The sequence below is a fragment of the Cydia amplana genome, chromosome 16 (assembly GCF_948474715.1).
Source record: "Cydia amplana chromosome 16, ilCydAmpl1.1, whole genome shotgun sequence".
NCBI lineage: Eukaryota > Metazoa > Arthropoda > Insecta > Lepidoptera > Tortricidae > Cydia > Cydia amplana.
Window position 1 is genome coordinate 2,832,453 of NC_086084.1, and position 15,434 is coordinate 2,847,886.

Genomic DNA, 15,434 nt, shown 5'->3' on the forward strand with positions numbered 1-15,434 from the left:
AAGTGATTTCAATTAAAAGACATGTCAAAATCGCTTACCTTCCTTCAAGTTCTTTCTAATGCTAAAAAAAACGAATTATAAACATAATTCGAAAACAGAAAAAAATCATGAGTATTTTCCCCATTTGTTCCTGCCCAACGTGATCGCCGCGATACATGAGGCGGGGACATATGGGAATGATTTAAATGAAGCGCCTATTCCCATCTGTGCCCGGCGGGGAGAAATAGGAATACACCATATCAAGCCATTCCTTATCCTACCTTTAAAAACATCTTTTTTAGGGTTCCGTACCCAAAGGGTATAAACGGGACCCTATTACTAAGACTCCTCTATCCGTCTGTCTGTCACCAGGCTGTATCTCATGAACCGTGATAGCTAGGCAGTTGAAATTTTCACAAATAATTAATTTCTGTTGCTGCTATTACAACAAATACTAAAAACAGCATATAATAAATATCTAAGTGGGGCTCCCATACAACAAACGTGATTTATTTGCTGGTTTTTGCGTAATGGTGCGGAACCCTTCCTGCGCGAGTCAGACTCGCACTTGGCCGGTTTTTTATTTTTTACATTAATTTAGGCACAGTGAGCCATTGAAGAGTTTCGCTATCCACCATCCGTTCAGAGCAGCTGAATTGTACCTGATGATTTAGTTATCACATTAAAATAAATACGGGTATCGTCCAATACCAAGACTATGCGGCAGTAAATTAAATTTGTAAGATTTTATTGCATAAAATCAGGTATAAATTAGTCAAGAAACATAATAGTTTCTTGTCTAATTTACTTCTATCTATACGTAACGCCTATACGGCACCCATACTACATGTTTAATCCAGGAATATTATTTAGAATATAAAATCATGATTATATTTATTTGATTAAGAATGAGATTATTCTTATTAAATTTTTTCACATACGAATTATTTCCGATCAAAATTATTTGAATAATTTTGACGGGAATAAAATCAACATGATTTTATTCTTAGGAATTCTTATTTAAATAATGATTTTATTCTTGAATGCCCAACACTGCTTACTAAGTATGTATGTATCTATTTAATTTAATCAAAACTATTTCACCTACCAATGTTATAGATACCCAATGAATATGTATAATGAATTCTGCCCTAGTAGCACGGTCGCATTTTTATCGTTTATCACCATGCCTGTCACGTTCTAACAAGTATGTAAGTGCGAAAGTGACGGGCATAGTGATAGTCGATAAAAATGGAACCGTGCTGAGCCCCCTGGTATTAATGAAAGATTTGTAGTATTAAAATAAGTTTATAACTGCTATAGATATATATTTTCTGATCGCTGCATTAAGCGGTACAAGGTAAATTACGACTTAGCTCATACAACTCACCGCATCTGAAAACATTTTAAACTAAAGTCTATTTTTTATTCGGTAGACTAAAATGACATTTCGTAGTATGAAGCTATGAACATCATGTGTCATTTCATTTCATACTATGAAATGTCATTTTAGTCTACCGAATAAAAAAATAGACTTTAATTGCTTATTATAAAATAAGCTCATAATAACTAGTACATATGTCATTTGTTAACAATGGTAAAATATCTACCACAATCCGCTAGCGCATGTATCTTTATCACAAAGTGTTTTTTTTTTAATCACTGAAAATTTTTCTTTAAATCAGTCTTTAATCTGTAGGTACATATCAAGTGTGAACCCGAAAATAAAAATAATAATCTAAGTAGCATAAAATATATCTAAATAATAGCAGATATTACTAGGATAGGATGTTGTTTACTTGCAACCCCTTTTCTAAAAATGTCTAAACTAGAATTGACAAAAACAATAGGAACACACAGGTATAAAGATAAACAAAGGAATGGCCGCGCTGCGCCGCGGCTGTCGCTCTAAAAATAATACTGTAATCGCTCACTTGTTTTCAATTTTAGCTTAAGGACTCAAAGTGCAATATTGTTTGAATTGACAATAAGCGAAGTTACCGGCAAAAAAACTTGTTTGTGCTGGAGGCTTCATAGACCGCCCATGCCAACCACGGTTATTCAATAATAAGTTGAATTTAAGTCTGCGTAAAGTTTACAATCGTTTGAACTGGTTCAAAACCTTATTATGAGGTAACAGCATAGACGGGGTTTTTATTTCGGTTACCGGTAACAGGGGTTAACTCGATCTGATACGGTTACCGAATCAAAGTGTTACCTTATCAGACGGTTACCGTTATGGTAGGGGTTTTTATAACCACTTCTAAAATAACCCTATGAAAAACCCCGGTTAAGGTAACCGGTTCCGGTCCCTGGCTCCGACAAACAAGTATCTTCTTAGTCGTTTGTGTTTGCAATCATCCATTAGTCTTATTCTGCCAATAAGGTGGATTCTAAAGTAATTATAGTTAGAATCCACCTTAAACTTAAATGAAGTAGTTTTTAAGGCTTTTATTATTGTATTTTTTGACATGTGTGGAATACTTATGACTGTATGTAAATTGTGACTGAATAAATTTTATTTGTATTATAGAACTATTTATCTAGTGCGCTACTGTGGTGCCCATGTGGCTATGAAACACGATACTTGTCTGTCACATGTCACGTACTTTCAACGAAAGCCCTTGCTACACGGTCGCCGACAAGCATTCTAACCGTCTGACCTTGGTCTGACCTTGGTCAGTTTTGGTCCAATTTTGTTGGAAACAACTGTCTACACGGTCCGGGACGGACCAAGGCCACGCGGTCTGAAGGCTTGTCGGCGACCGTGTAGCAAGGGCTTTAGGTACAGCTCCGAAAAGTAGCTTAGCCAGTAGATGGTCGGTGTGACTCTGCCTACCAAACTGGAGGTACAGACAATTATTTGTATTTTTTATAATGAATTTATAGTGTCCCTAAATTATGTTTTAGGTATATGTAATTTATCGTCATCGTCTAGTACCCAAAATCCCACAACACGAGTCTTATTATTCAGCTTAGCTGTACAAAATTACTATTTCTGACACAATTATCATTTGAACAAAATAACTACGTTAATTTTAAAAATAGTCCTCGCGCTCACCTTATAGTAATAGTACATTATTGTCGAGGTTCGGAAGTAGCTACTTGCAGGCTGAGGATTCGTTTTAAACGGACGACCTTGGGAGTCCGTTTAATTGAATCCGAAGCCAGCAAGTAGCCTTCCAGCCGAGTCATATATAGTGCTTTTCTCAAAAATGGTGCAAGAAATAGAAATATTTTACAGAACTTACAGAAGCAACGTTCTAATTTTCACAGAAAAAAATACAACCATTAAAAAAATTTGCTTGCCGCCTTTAAAAAAAAAAAGAAGTTTATTTTTCGGCTGAAAATACGCCAACCTATTTGAGACACCTAAATAGTCGCGGTACCAACATTAAGCCTGTAACAGACTATCGCACCGCACCGCGACCTTGGAGCGTCGCACCCATAAGTGAGAGCGAGAAAGAGATATCTGTTTCTCGCTCTCACTTATGGGTGCGACGCTCCAAGGTCGCGGTGCGGTGCGATAGTCTGTTATAGGCTTTATAATAATAAGTGCTGATCATCTGTTTGGCTGTTTAAGGGACCTATGCCTTCATTTGATATGGCCATTTAAAGTTTTAAAAAGTTTGGAACTCGTTAAATAATGGAATTTGTATGCGACATTGCAGTCCCGAAATCGAGACTGCAATGTTTTTAACTTTTTAATTTTTTGAATGACCATAAACTACGCACTTCGCGACCTATTTTTTAACCGGCAACGTCGACTTTGCCGTCCATTTTTGAGAAAAATAAATAAAATTGCAAAGTATTAACAAAATACAAATTTATTTCATTGTTACCACAATCAAATCATATATTGGGATCACTAGGGAAAATCGAGAAAATAAAATGCATTATTTTCAAGTACTTTATATTGTACAACCTGATTATCACTTTCGTAAAAAAATATGGACTAAGTACGTGAAATCACGTAGTTTTAATTTAGTAATACTATTCTACACTATTTACAGGGTCGCACGCCTTGCGGCGCGTTCATTATGAATGCCTTCTTAATGATCGGCCGAGTTTTGTTTTACTATATCCCGATGATATTGACACTTGATTGCTGTTTTCTTGGTCTAGGCTGAGGCCAGACAAGTCTACTAATAATGGCACGTTTTCCGATCCTTCAGAGATCTTGTCGTCTGATTCCTTGTCGAAGTTTTCAGGAGTCCCTTCTCCTTCTATAGCGAGTTTTTCAATATCTTTGCTGAGTGAGTTGTTTTCAGCTGCTTCAACAAAGGCGTTTGAGAGTTCACCACTGAGCTTGTTAACGTTGCCTGACGATACGTCGTACATGAAGATTTCCTTTTCTTCTGGAGCCGTATCATTCCTGGAAATTAAAAAGTGTATTTAATGGACGAGAAATAAAAAGCTATAAGCTATGAGGGGAACTTTAACATTATTTATACTTTTAATTGAATATTTTTTAAAATCTGTTATCCCTTTCACGTATTAGATCAGAATGACTATATTTTATAACAACTACATATAATATAAAAATATGCTTGTAATTTTTTTTTATTAAAAATGGGCTTACTCATGGCCACAGACTAGCCGAGGCCAGACGTGGGCGAGTCTACTCAGAAGGTGCCTACCTAGTACCTAGTAATAGGTAAATCTACCTATTACTTAAGTATCTCAAGCGCAAGATAAATTCGCTTCCACTGAAAATCAGGTTTTTTTGTATTTTTTTTTTATAATTCTAGTATCTTACCCGAGCACAAGTAGAATAACTGACTGGAGATCTGACTCTGTCTTCTTTTCAGTGTCAAGCCATTTCTCGAAATTCTCCTTCGATGGCCGTTTCAGCAAGTCGTACAGGCTGTCACCAGCGACGAACTTAATGCCTTTTAAGCTAGTGCTAGTTGCGCGTTCGGCCCTGGAATGGTCACCGTTCAAAGCCTCAGTTTCAACAGGGGCTAACACGACAACTGAAGTTACTTTCCTACCCTTCAAGATATCAGGCAGAGGAAATTGGTTACCACTCACTTTCAGTGGCAAGTACCTGTTATATTTCTTATCGTTCAGGGCCACAGGCTCTAATTGTGTAGCATCTTCTTTGACATACTCTTTCGCAATATTCTGGCCCTTGTCGCTTTTAGGATCGAAATGGACTACTTTCATTTCCACAGCTTGTTTTTGTGACGGCGGTGGCGCTACATAGCTGGGCACATTTTCTGATGCAGCAATTTCCTGGTCATCCTCTTCTTCATCATCAATTCTTGATTGAAGGAAATCCCCGTTAGGTTTTACTACTATCGGTCTATTTTCACTAGCGGCAATTTGTTGTCCACCACCAGCGCTGAAAAAGTTGGCTAGCTGATCTGGAGGCAAAGATTCCAAAGGAGTCTCTCCAACCTTGTCATAATCTAAAATGCTAATGTCAGCGTTGTCTAAGATACCCGATGAGAGCAATTGTTGGCGAAGGTCATCCGGAACTTCGTCGGGAAGTTCTACGGCAGGCCTTTTGTTTTTCTTCTCTTCCTTCTTCGCCTCTGGAGTAGTGCTTATCGAGTTTAATGTTGACGAGACATACTTCTGAGTGGTTGGCTTGATTTCGACAGTTCTGGAGGTTGATTGGTAATAGGCGGGAGATGGGGTGCTAGAGGAGAACGTAGGTTGCTGTTGCCTGTCATTCGAGAACTGGTACTTAGGTGATGAGCTTTCGAATTGTTGTTGATTGTAGTTGTTACGAGGTTGAGTTAGTTGATACTGTTGCTGTGGCTGATGTTGCTGAGCTTGCAATAATTGAGATTGGAGTCGTTGAATTTCCTCTTGTTGTTTTTTGACGTTTTGAGCTAATTGCAACCTGACTTGTTCTTGCTCAGCATCATATTGTTGCTGTTGTTGGTGCTCCTGCTCTCGCTGTTGTTGCTGCTGTTGCTGCTCCTGCTCTCGCTGTTGTTGCTGCTGACGTTGATGCTGTTGTTGCTGTTGCTGATATTGTTGTTGTTGATGTTGGAGACGTTGTTGATCTTGTTGTTGCTGCTGATACTGTTGTTGTTGCTGTCTAATCTGTTGCTGCTGATTATGTTCCAGTTGCTGTTGTCTTTGTTGTTGTTCTTTATATTGTCGTTCTGCGTTATGACTGGCTGCAGGTGTAGGTTGATTAGATCCGCTTAGACTACTGTAATCAGTTGTAGGTCCTGTTACTGTAATATGTTGCTCATATTTGGGTATAGCGGCAACTAACTCCCCACCGTTGGGTACAAACTGACCAACATTCTGTTGATGTTGAAGATTGGCCTGGTCATGGAAACTAGACTGGCTACCCAAGAATGGTCTTTCACTTGGACCTTGCGGTTGAGCGAAATGTGGTCTCTCGGAAGGTGATATATGATGGAATTGGTTTTGTTGCTCTGGTGCCGGAGATGGTTGCGCGTGGAAGTTGAATAGCGGAGGGGATGAAGGTTGAGGAAGGAACTGTGTATGAGGGATGGGAGAAGGTCCAGGGAAGGAGTGCTGGTTGCGAATGCTTTGCTGAGTTGGTGATGGAGGAGTAGGTCTAGGCTGAGATTGAGGTCCTTGATGGAAACTGAAAGGAGGCTGCTGTGGTTGATTTTGTACCGAAGAGAACTGATGGAAAGGAGGACGATTATCTTCAATCTGTGGAGGCGATGGCTTAAGGTTGAAGAAAGGAGATCTGCTGGGAGATGCAGCAAAGGAGGGCTTACTGTGAGAATCTAAGAACTGTTGAGGTGGTCTCTGCTGGGGTATTTGTTGGCTGGTTGGGATATGCTGAGGTCGCGACAGATGTTCTTGGAAATGGGAAGGCGTAGGGCTTGGGCTAGGTTTGGGAATGAAGTTAAAGTTAGGTTGCCTATTTGGCGCCAATTGATCTTTTGACTGATCGATCTGCTCAGTTGTTATGGTGTGATAATTTTCTTGCAAGTATTTGGGTTCGTCAAAGAATGACTGAGCTGGACCCTGATGGAATGGTCGCTGCGGACCAGAATGGAAGGCAGGGGGGCCTCTTGGAGGTCCATTGTAATGCGGCCTAGATGAAAATGGTGGATTCTGACGAGAATGGAATGATGGTGGATTGTTAGACGGCCGAGAGAACGTAGGAGGGAAGGTAGGGCCAACAGGTCCTGGTACACTAGGACCATTACTGAAGTGAGTAATAGGTCCAGGGCCATTATTCGCAAAGAAAAGTCCCGGGCCGCTGCTTGAGAAAGAACCAATCGGACTAGCTGATGGAGAAGGACCCAATGGATTCGGACGAGGAACGAGTGTTTGTGTTCGGAATGGAGAAACAGAAGGACCTTGTCGTGGGAGTTGCTGCTCGTTGGGAATATTAGGTTGTTTGAATTGAATACGACTCTGCGCATGTTGGGTAGGGCGGTATGTCTGCGGAGTAGGACCTGAATGACTCTGGGGTCTTAAAGCAGGTTCATGAAATTGAGGTTTTGGTGTAGCTGAACGCTCTAATGGTGGATGGATTGGTTGTTGTTGAGGATACGCTATGGCCGGTCGTGGGGCAGTTTCTTCGTGATCCTCCGTTTGAGAACTACTTTCACGCCTGTCACTGTAATGGTGGCCGTGACCTTCATTTCCAAAAGTCACTTTAACGCTGCTATCACTGTGATATTGTTCAGACTCGGGTTTAATGATAGCTCTTAATGTTGTTGTTTCACGAGGACCGTAAAATGGCTCAGGAGTCACTGTGACATAGTCTTCATGGTGTTCATTTTCATCTTGGTGGTTGGTAGGGGGAGTGATCGCGGGAACCGGCTTTTCATATACAACCTTGTCCTTAGAATGCGGATCCTTGCTGTATTTTACATAGAATACTTGAACCGGTTCCTTCTTCTTTTTCGCAATCGGCTGAGGTGGTGGTGCGGGTAAAGATTCGTTTGATTCTTTAATAATAATTTCAATAATAGGCTCTGGAGCTTCGTAATAGTGGGGGTGACCTCCTTGGCTGTACAATGGCGCTGTCGGGAGCGATCCAAACGGAGGGCCGTAACTTTCAGCTGATTGGTCGTGAATGTTCAAGATCTTAGGCTGAGCGTAGATTTCATTCTGGTTGACTACAGTATCATCAAAGTTATCAAGAGTGGGATCATAAAGAGGGTCCTTTTGGGAATATTGGACTACAGGCTCCATCTGGACAGCATAAGGTGGAAGTTTCCCAGCCCGTGGTACGCCATGAGAAATTCTTCGGCTGCTTGTCAATGATCGGAAGGAAGCCACTCTCGAGTGTGGAAGTACCAGAGAGTATTGTAGATTTTGCGGTGTACGGATGTTATCAAGTTGTCGTTTCGGTTTCGCTTTCGTAGTTGAGTTCTTTGCGTTTGTTAAGCTGAGCACAGCCAGGGCTGTAACCTGAAACAAATAAAAACAAAATATAAATAAAACTAAAACAACAACACTTCTAAGGTATCGATAAAAAGTTGGACATATCGATTTCCGTCTAACACCAACGCAGTATCGATTACTTTTTGCTTTTCCCAGGAATCCGAAGTCCTGAGTGTTGCTACAGTACAATAGGATTTAAAAAAAAGTTGAAGGCAGAAGGCGGGAAAACCTTGGAAAACAGACCAAACATGCAGGCTCAGGCTCAGTGCAATGCAATTAGATTTTTTTTTAAATTGATCTACACTTCAGTTAGTTGACTTCAGAAAATACAACAAGATCATTTAAATCGTAATTTATTACTAGTGGCTCTGTGAGCTGTAGACCTCGCGAGCAGAGCTTAAAACTGAATAAATGTATGGCAAAAATATTTATTAATATATAGGTATAGTACATGTAATAATATAAACAAAAAATTAAAAACTACATAAAGCTACAAACAAAAATTAAACGAATACGCTTAACCCGCGCTTGATAAATAAAAAATACGATTTTTTTCATTTTTTCAAAATAAAAAAATAATGTATTAGAACAAATTAAATTATTTTCAGAAAATATTTTAATTTGTTTTTATTTTAAGTAGACACACTACTATAAATTATACTTATCTCTCGCTAACTCGGTATCACCTGAGATGATCCAGTTAGAAAGGTCGAACCATACTGTTCTACCTTAGAGGTGGCCAGGGGGCGCCATAAGCCTTCAGTAAGAAGTGCATATACTTGGAAAAATTCGACCTCTGCCGCTGTGGCCCAGTGGCCGAATGGCACAGGCACCTGCCGCGATAGCAGAGGACGCTGGTTCGATTCCAGCCTGGGGCACTGGAGGCCTTGGTCACTTTTTCTTAGTATATGACATTTATTTAAAGTTTATAAAAAAATAAAATAAAAAACAACTATACGAAATTTAAGTATAAAAAAATACAAAAAGTTATGTAGCAGTATACAATTACTGGGGATGGAACCAGGGACCTCCCGATGCAAACAAAAAAAGCGAACGTTTGCAAAATACGCCATCATAGTTCTTACTAAAGCTGACGAAATTTAGCTACTCATTCTCAAGTAAAAACTAAATATCTAAATACCGCTAAAACCAGCGATACAAATTTTCTGAATTTTTGGCCATTTAATCCATAAACATATCTCAAAAAGAAAAAACTCTTATGATACCGAAACGACTATTTGTTTAGGCGGGAGCTATCACGACTCCGCCATTTTGAAAAATTTCCAAAAACCGGATCGACAAAAAATTCTTATTTAGTCATAGAATTCGGTCACAAAATTTCACGAAAATCGGTTAAGAATTGCGACCTGTAGAGGAGAACATCCGGACATACAAAAGCAAAATGCCCGAGTCAAAACGTAGACCTTCGCTACGCTTCGGTCAATTAAATTATAATTATAAGGTTAAAACAATTGGTAATTTCCTATTTACGGACTTTGAAAATACGTGCACAAAACAAAAGTAGTGCAGTAGTATCATCACTATCATCAGTCTTATCACGATTTTATTTTCTCCTTTTAACATTCGGCAGACGAATCGCCTTGACATTGAGATGGAATCGATTTCACGCCTTTGGCTCACGATTCTTAAATTATTGTAGGTCGGCTTTTTACTTTTATTTTCCCCTTTTTTTTGTATGAGCAACCGTAATGTTTTTTGTGTTTAGTTTATGTCTAAGAAACTGTAGGTAAAAGGTATAATTACTATGAGAAGGCTTCATTTAAATAAGTTAATTAATATAATATATAAGTAGAGTTTAACTGTTCTATATAGGTAGGTAACTAAGATTTTTTTTGTTTTTATTTTTTATGAATAAATATTATAGGACATTCTTACACAGGTTGACTAAGTCCACAGTAAACTCAAGAAGGCTTGTGTTGTGGGGTACCTACTCAGACATCGATATAGGTACATAATATGTCTGAGTCATCGATATGTACCTATAGAATTTTGATTCTGACGGAGACAAAATGTATGAAACTAACTGGTAAAAGGGTTACTATGTAATGTAATACCGTGGTAATAACAGAAATAAACAACATTTTATACTCAGAGGGCCTACCGCCAACCACGTTCGACGTGTTGCCTCTCTGTCGCACTTGTAAAGTCGTACCTAAGTGTGACGGGGAGGCAACACATATCGATCCGGATCGGAAGAGTTAACGTAATACTAAACGGCCACCAGAGGTGTTTGGGGAGAAAGTGTAAAAGCACTAAGTATGAGATAATGTTTACGTTGGAAAGGGGCTGGGCCAAGGTATGAGAGTAGCGGAATTTGTTTTTTTTTATGGTGGTAACTATTAGTTTGACCAGGGACTGTCAATTCTTTTCAAACATAGACAGAATCATACCCAAAAGATAGTGATGAGACTGATGAGCATATAGGTTTTTTTTTCCTACTTCTTATTTACCTACTGACTAAATTTGGTTTGCCAGACTATAATAATGACCCATGGTTAACGGACTCTTACGTGGGTACGTGGGTTGCTGAGTATTTAAAAAAAGAACTTACAGCGTGATAGCTTAAATTAGGGACGGTGTAGGGACGCATAATTTTTTATTTTCTGTAACTAGATTATTTTAAATAACAAATCTTGAGCATTTTCATATTAATGATTTTTTGTAATGTAATACGTACAAACACCGAACTGGATGTTGATGATTATTTTACTTCTATTGATGATAGGGGATTATGCGATCGATAACATAAGTAATATAAGTTAATTTCTTCAACCTTTAGGTATCATTACCATTTTTGTCGTCTTAGAAGTAATACAGGTTGGCCCAAACATAATTATGTTGACAAACAATTTTTAGGATATTTTTTCTTACCTACTTACATAGGTACCTACCGGTCTTTTATAACATGCCATAAAAATTAAAACTGCAATCAGTTAACTAAAACAAAAAAAATATCTTCAAAAAATTATGCTCCTTCAGCTTTCGTACACAAACCTTTGCTAAAAATATTCAAAAATAAATATGCCGCAGTAAAATTTTTGTCAACGTACAATACAATACAAATATTCTTTTTTTGCTCACCAACATAACAAAGAACATGATATACAAATTAAGCATAACTTAAACTAGGGCTCGCGGTCGTGTCCGGGTTTCGTGTACACGTGTTCGGTCCCCGTTTCCGAACTACACGTACACGGTTTTCTGACCCGTTCTACACGTGTAGTCGGGTACCCGTGTAATTAATATCCGTGTATCCGTGTACCCATGTACCCGTGGGCACGGTGAACGGACCTTAAATACACGCGGGCCTAACCCGTCCTTGGCGTGTAGCGGAGATTGAAGGAGATTGAAGGTACACGGGTACCCGTGTAAAAGTTTCCTAATCCGGGGGGGTTCGTATAGTTCGGGTTCTTAATACCGCCGGGCTTAAGAACACGGGTACCCGTGTCAGCGTGTAACACGTGTATCGGGAGCTCTAGTAGACACCAGGCGGTCTTAACGTAATTTAGAAAGAAGAAAGAAAATACATTTATTTACGTCTAACCAAACCAATTTACGAGTATGATAGCATTGAAATTGAGCAGTCTTGCTCGTACCCTGATTTAAGCTAAACCGCTACCGCCTTAATCTTAGACCGCCTCTCAAGGAAATTTCGGAGAACCTGTCGGCCGGCATTCCAATAAGAATAAAAGTAGACCGAATTCAGCGCGCGCGCCGGTAGCCCGCCTTTAACGGGCACCTCATAATAGGTACGGTGGCGACGCTATAGAAATTATTCATCCTGGTAATGGAGGTTAATGTTTTAAGCATACTTAACTTCTTCTTCTTCCTCGCGTTGTCCCGGTATTTTAGCCACGGCTCATGGGAGCCTGGGGTCCGCTTGGCAACTAATCCCAGGAATTGGCGTATTAGGCACTAGTTTTTACGAAAGCGACTGCCATCTGACCTTTCAACCCAGAGGGTAAACTAGGCCTTATTGAGATTAGTCCGGTTTCCTCACGATGTTTTCCTTCACCGAAAAGCGACTGGTAAATATCAAACGATATTTCGTACATAAGTTTCGAAAGACTCATTGGTACGAGCCGGGGTTTGAACCCGCGACCTCCGGATTGCAAGTCGCACGCTCTTACCGCTAGGCCACCAGCGTTTAAGTATACCTAACTATGCTACAAATTGTGGGAAAGAAAGATCTTGACCCATAAAAAAATGTAATGGCCTTATTCATAAACGCGCTACATTAACACATGCACTTGTTAGAACGGTGTAGGTAAAATATAAATTAAGTAATTTAAGATTTTAAAGTTTTACGAATAAGATGATTAGGTATAAAAGAACCATTTACTCTTACTTGAGTAGGTAGCATAAGTTTGTCAAGACGTTCATTTTTGGAAAATTAAAAAAGAAGTTTAGAAAACCCGAATGTCACAATAGTTTAGCCTAGATATAAAAAAAAACAAAAGAACTAAGAAAACTGTATCGAAACAATCTAAACCCACACTAAACTCTTCGCTATTGTCCAAAATCAAACAGTAGGTGTATTGATCCAACCGGAACTATCGTGGGCCAAATAGATCGATGTTATAGATTATAGACGGCATTGTCTCGAAAGTATTCAATCGATCATCGATCATAAAACGATTTTGTAGGGGCCGGAGCCTGTGGAATGTCATCTTAGCTAGGTCATATTTGGGAAACACAGATATATAGGTACCTAGGTCATACCATAGAGAAAAAAATACATAGAGTGCTCACTCCATACATCAGTTTTAGTACCAAAAAGACTATTAGCATCTAGCATCGAGTAGCGGAACTATCAGTACTGTTACTTTGCTTTGCTTTTGCTAGCGTTTTGTAAATAATTGACATGTAATATTAATATTATACAATAAATGATTATGATTATGATTATGATTACTTGACATTAGATATCGCCACCGACCGGAAAGTCTTATGCTGTTGAGATAAGACTTTCCGGTCGGTGCTACATCTATTGTCAAGTAGCAGTACTGATAGTTCCGCTACTCGATGCTAGATGTAGACACTGAAATTAATAGTCTGAACTGATGTATGGAGTGAGCACTCTATGTATTTTTTTCTCTATGGTCATACTGAGCAACTTTCATTATGGGACCAACCACAAAATCGCAAAAAAAAAGACTCTCCCATACATTTTGGCTGGCTGATGTTGCAGTTGCAGCAACAGAGAGACGGACGGACAGAGTCGGGCCATAAAGGATGACTCAAGCTAGACTGGACCGTACCCGGGCCGAGGCGTCCGACATGTCATTTTCTATGACGGCTGATCGGTGATCACGTGGTGCTCTCCATAGAAAACGGAGCGCCGGAAGCTCCGGCCCGGCCCCGGCCCGGTCTAGTGTTAGTCATCCTTAAGGGTTCCTTTTGTACTTTTTTGGTACGGAACCCTAAAAATACGAACGAGATTTGATCGATGCATTAGACGAATTTCAACTTGTTTTCGCAATAGCATTAGTAGTAACCTTATACCTCTTACCATGCAAATTGAGAAGTAAAAGTAGCCAGCCACTTAGCACTGGGGCTGGTTTGAGGCTATTTAGTAACATGCCATTCTTATAAGGCAGTAGAGTGGGCCTGCATTCAGATTGTCTCAATCTAATTTCAATTTTCCCAATTTACTGAAGGGCCACAGTGCGTCGTGCTTGCTTATATGTACTTATAGGTTTTGATTTGCGTTAGCGTACCTAAGCGAATGTAAATTATGTAACAATTATTAGCAATACGTCCGACTTTTATTTCATTATCGTTTGTATGTATGTATGTCACTTTATTGCATATAAACAAGTTTGTATGTACGTTTTTTGACACACGGAACACGATTGTCACGTTTAGTTCCACTACCATGAACTTCACACAGTTTGTCCAACTTATCGGCATATACAAAACTAATGATTCTCAATAAAAAACTGTAATGTCATGTAAGTATGCTGTACAATAAACAGTTTCCCTGGCGTTAGTGAGCAAAAAGCAACATTTCACTCTTATTACACTTTGCATACAATAGCAGTACAATGACAAATAGAAATGGAAAGGAACGGCATACTCGCACTTACGATTTCTACCCAAATAAGTACTTATAGAGCATTCATAATTTTAGACTCTGAAACAGGTCATGGCCGTTAGGTCAAAGAGTTAGAATATTTTAAAGATGACAGTAATCACTACATAGTATAAAACAAATTCGCTTCCCGCTGTCTGTCTGTGTCTGTCTGTCTGTCTGTCTGTATGTATGCTTAGATCTTTAAAACTACGCAACGGATTTTGATGCAGTTTTTTTAATAGATAGAGTGATTCAAGAGGAAGGTTTATGTATAATTTGTTAACCCGTGCGAAGCCGGGGCGGGTCGCTAGTAACTAATAAGTAATACTTACGTAGACTGAGCACTGACTGAGTAATAGTTAAGTGCTTTTAGTTAATTAGTTAAATACAAAACTGAGCTGAAGTTCAGTTCACGTTAAAATTATAAAAATTAAGCTTTAACTTGAATATAAATAAAGTTTCTAGGTACTACGATTAGATTCTGTTCTCTACTCTAACCTATCGAGTTATATTTGTGTCATTATTCGAATAACTTTCTGAAAACTTTCATCTGAATGTAATATTTGAATTTATATGTAACGATTGAATTGCTAAACGGTACTTCCGTCAAAACAAGATGGTCGGTATTATACATTGTACATACCTTACCTGTCACATTTCATTTAAAAACGGAAACTTTCCACTGACAGCCATTTTTTTGTATTATCAAGTTCTTATCCACATTCAGCCTTTTATTGACCCGTCTTCCTCCCAGATTGTGACAAAAACAGCGAACCGTAACAATAAACATTTTATCTGCCTCATCGTGAGAATAGAAAAAAACTACAATAGCGTCTGTTACCTCACATTCGTTTGGCACTTTTCTTTTTACGTCTACGCCTGTCTTTATTAGTAGCTAAGGTTTAAATTGGCTTAAATTGAAGATGATATGCGATAATTTCTCCAAACTAGCGGATGTTATGCAAAGCGGATAAGATGCGACTAATTTTGGATGATAGATGAGATGAGACGT

The 15,434-nt window shown here is 38.9% G+C and overlaps 1 protein-coding gene across 1 annotated transcript in view; it reads right to left on the minus strand.

Moving 5' to 3' along the window:
- Positions 1 to 3,790: 3,790 nt before the first annotated feature.
- Positions 3,791 to 15,434, minus strand: part of LOC134655369 (bromodomain-containing protein 4B) — a 68,975-nt gene continuing 57,331 nt past the window's right edge. The window contains exons 2-3 of the mRNA XM_063510820.1: positions 4,739 to 8,352; positions 3,791 to 4,354 (exon numbers count right to left, since the gene is read on the minus strand). Of these exons, the coding sequence (XP_063366890.1) occupies positions 4,018 to 4,354; positions 4,739 to 8,352 (3,951 nt within the window). The 3' untranslated portion in view covers positions 3,791 to 4,017. The remainder of the gene's footprint in view (positions 4,355 to 4,738; positions 8,353 to 15,434) is intronic.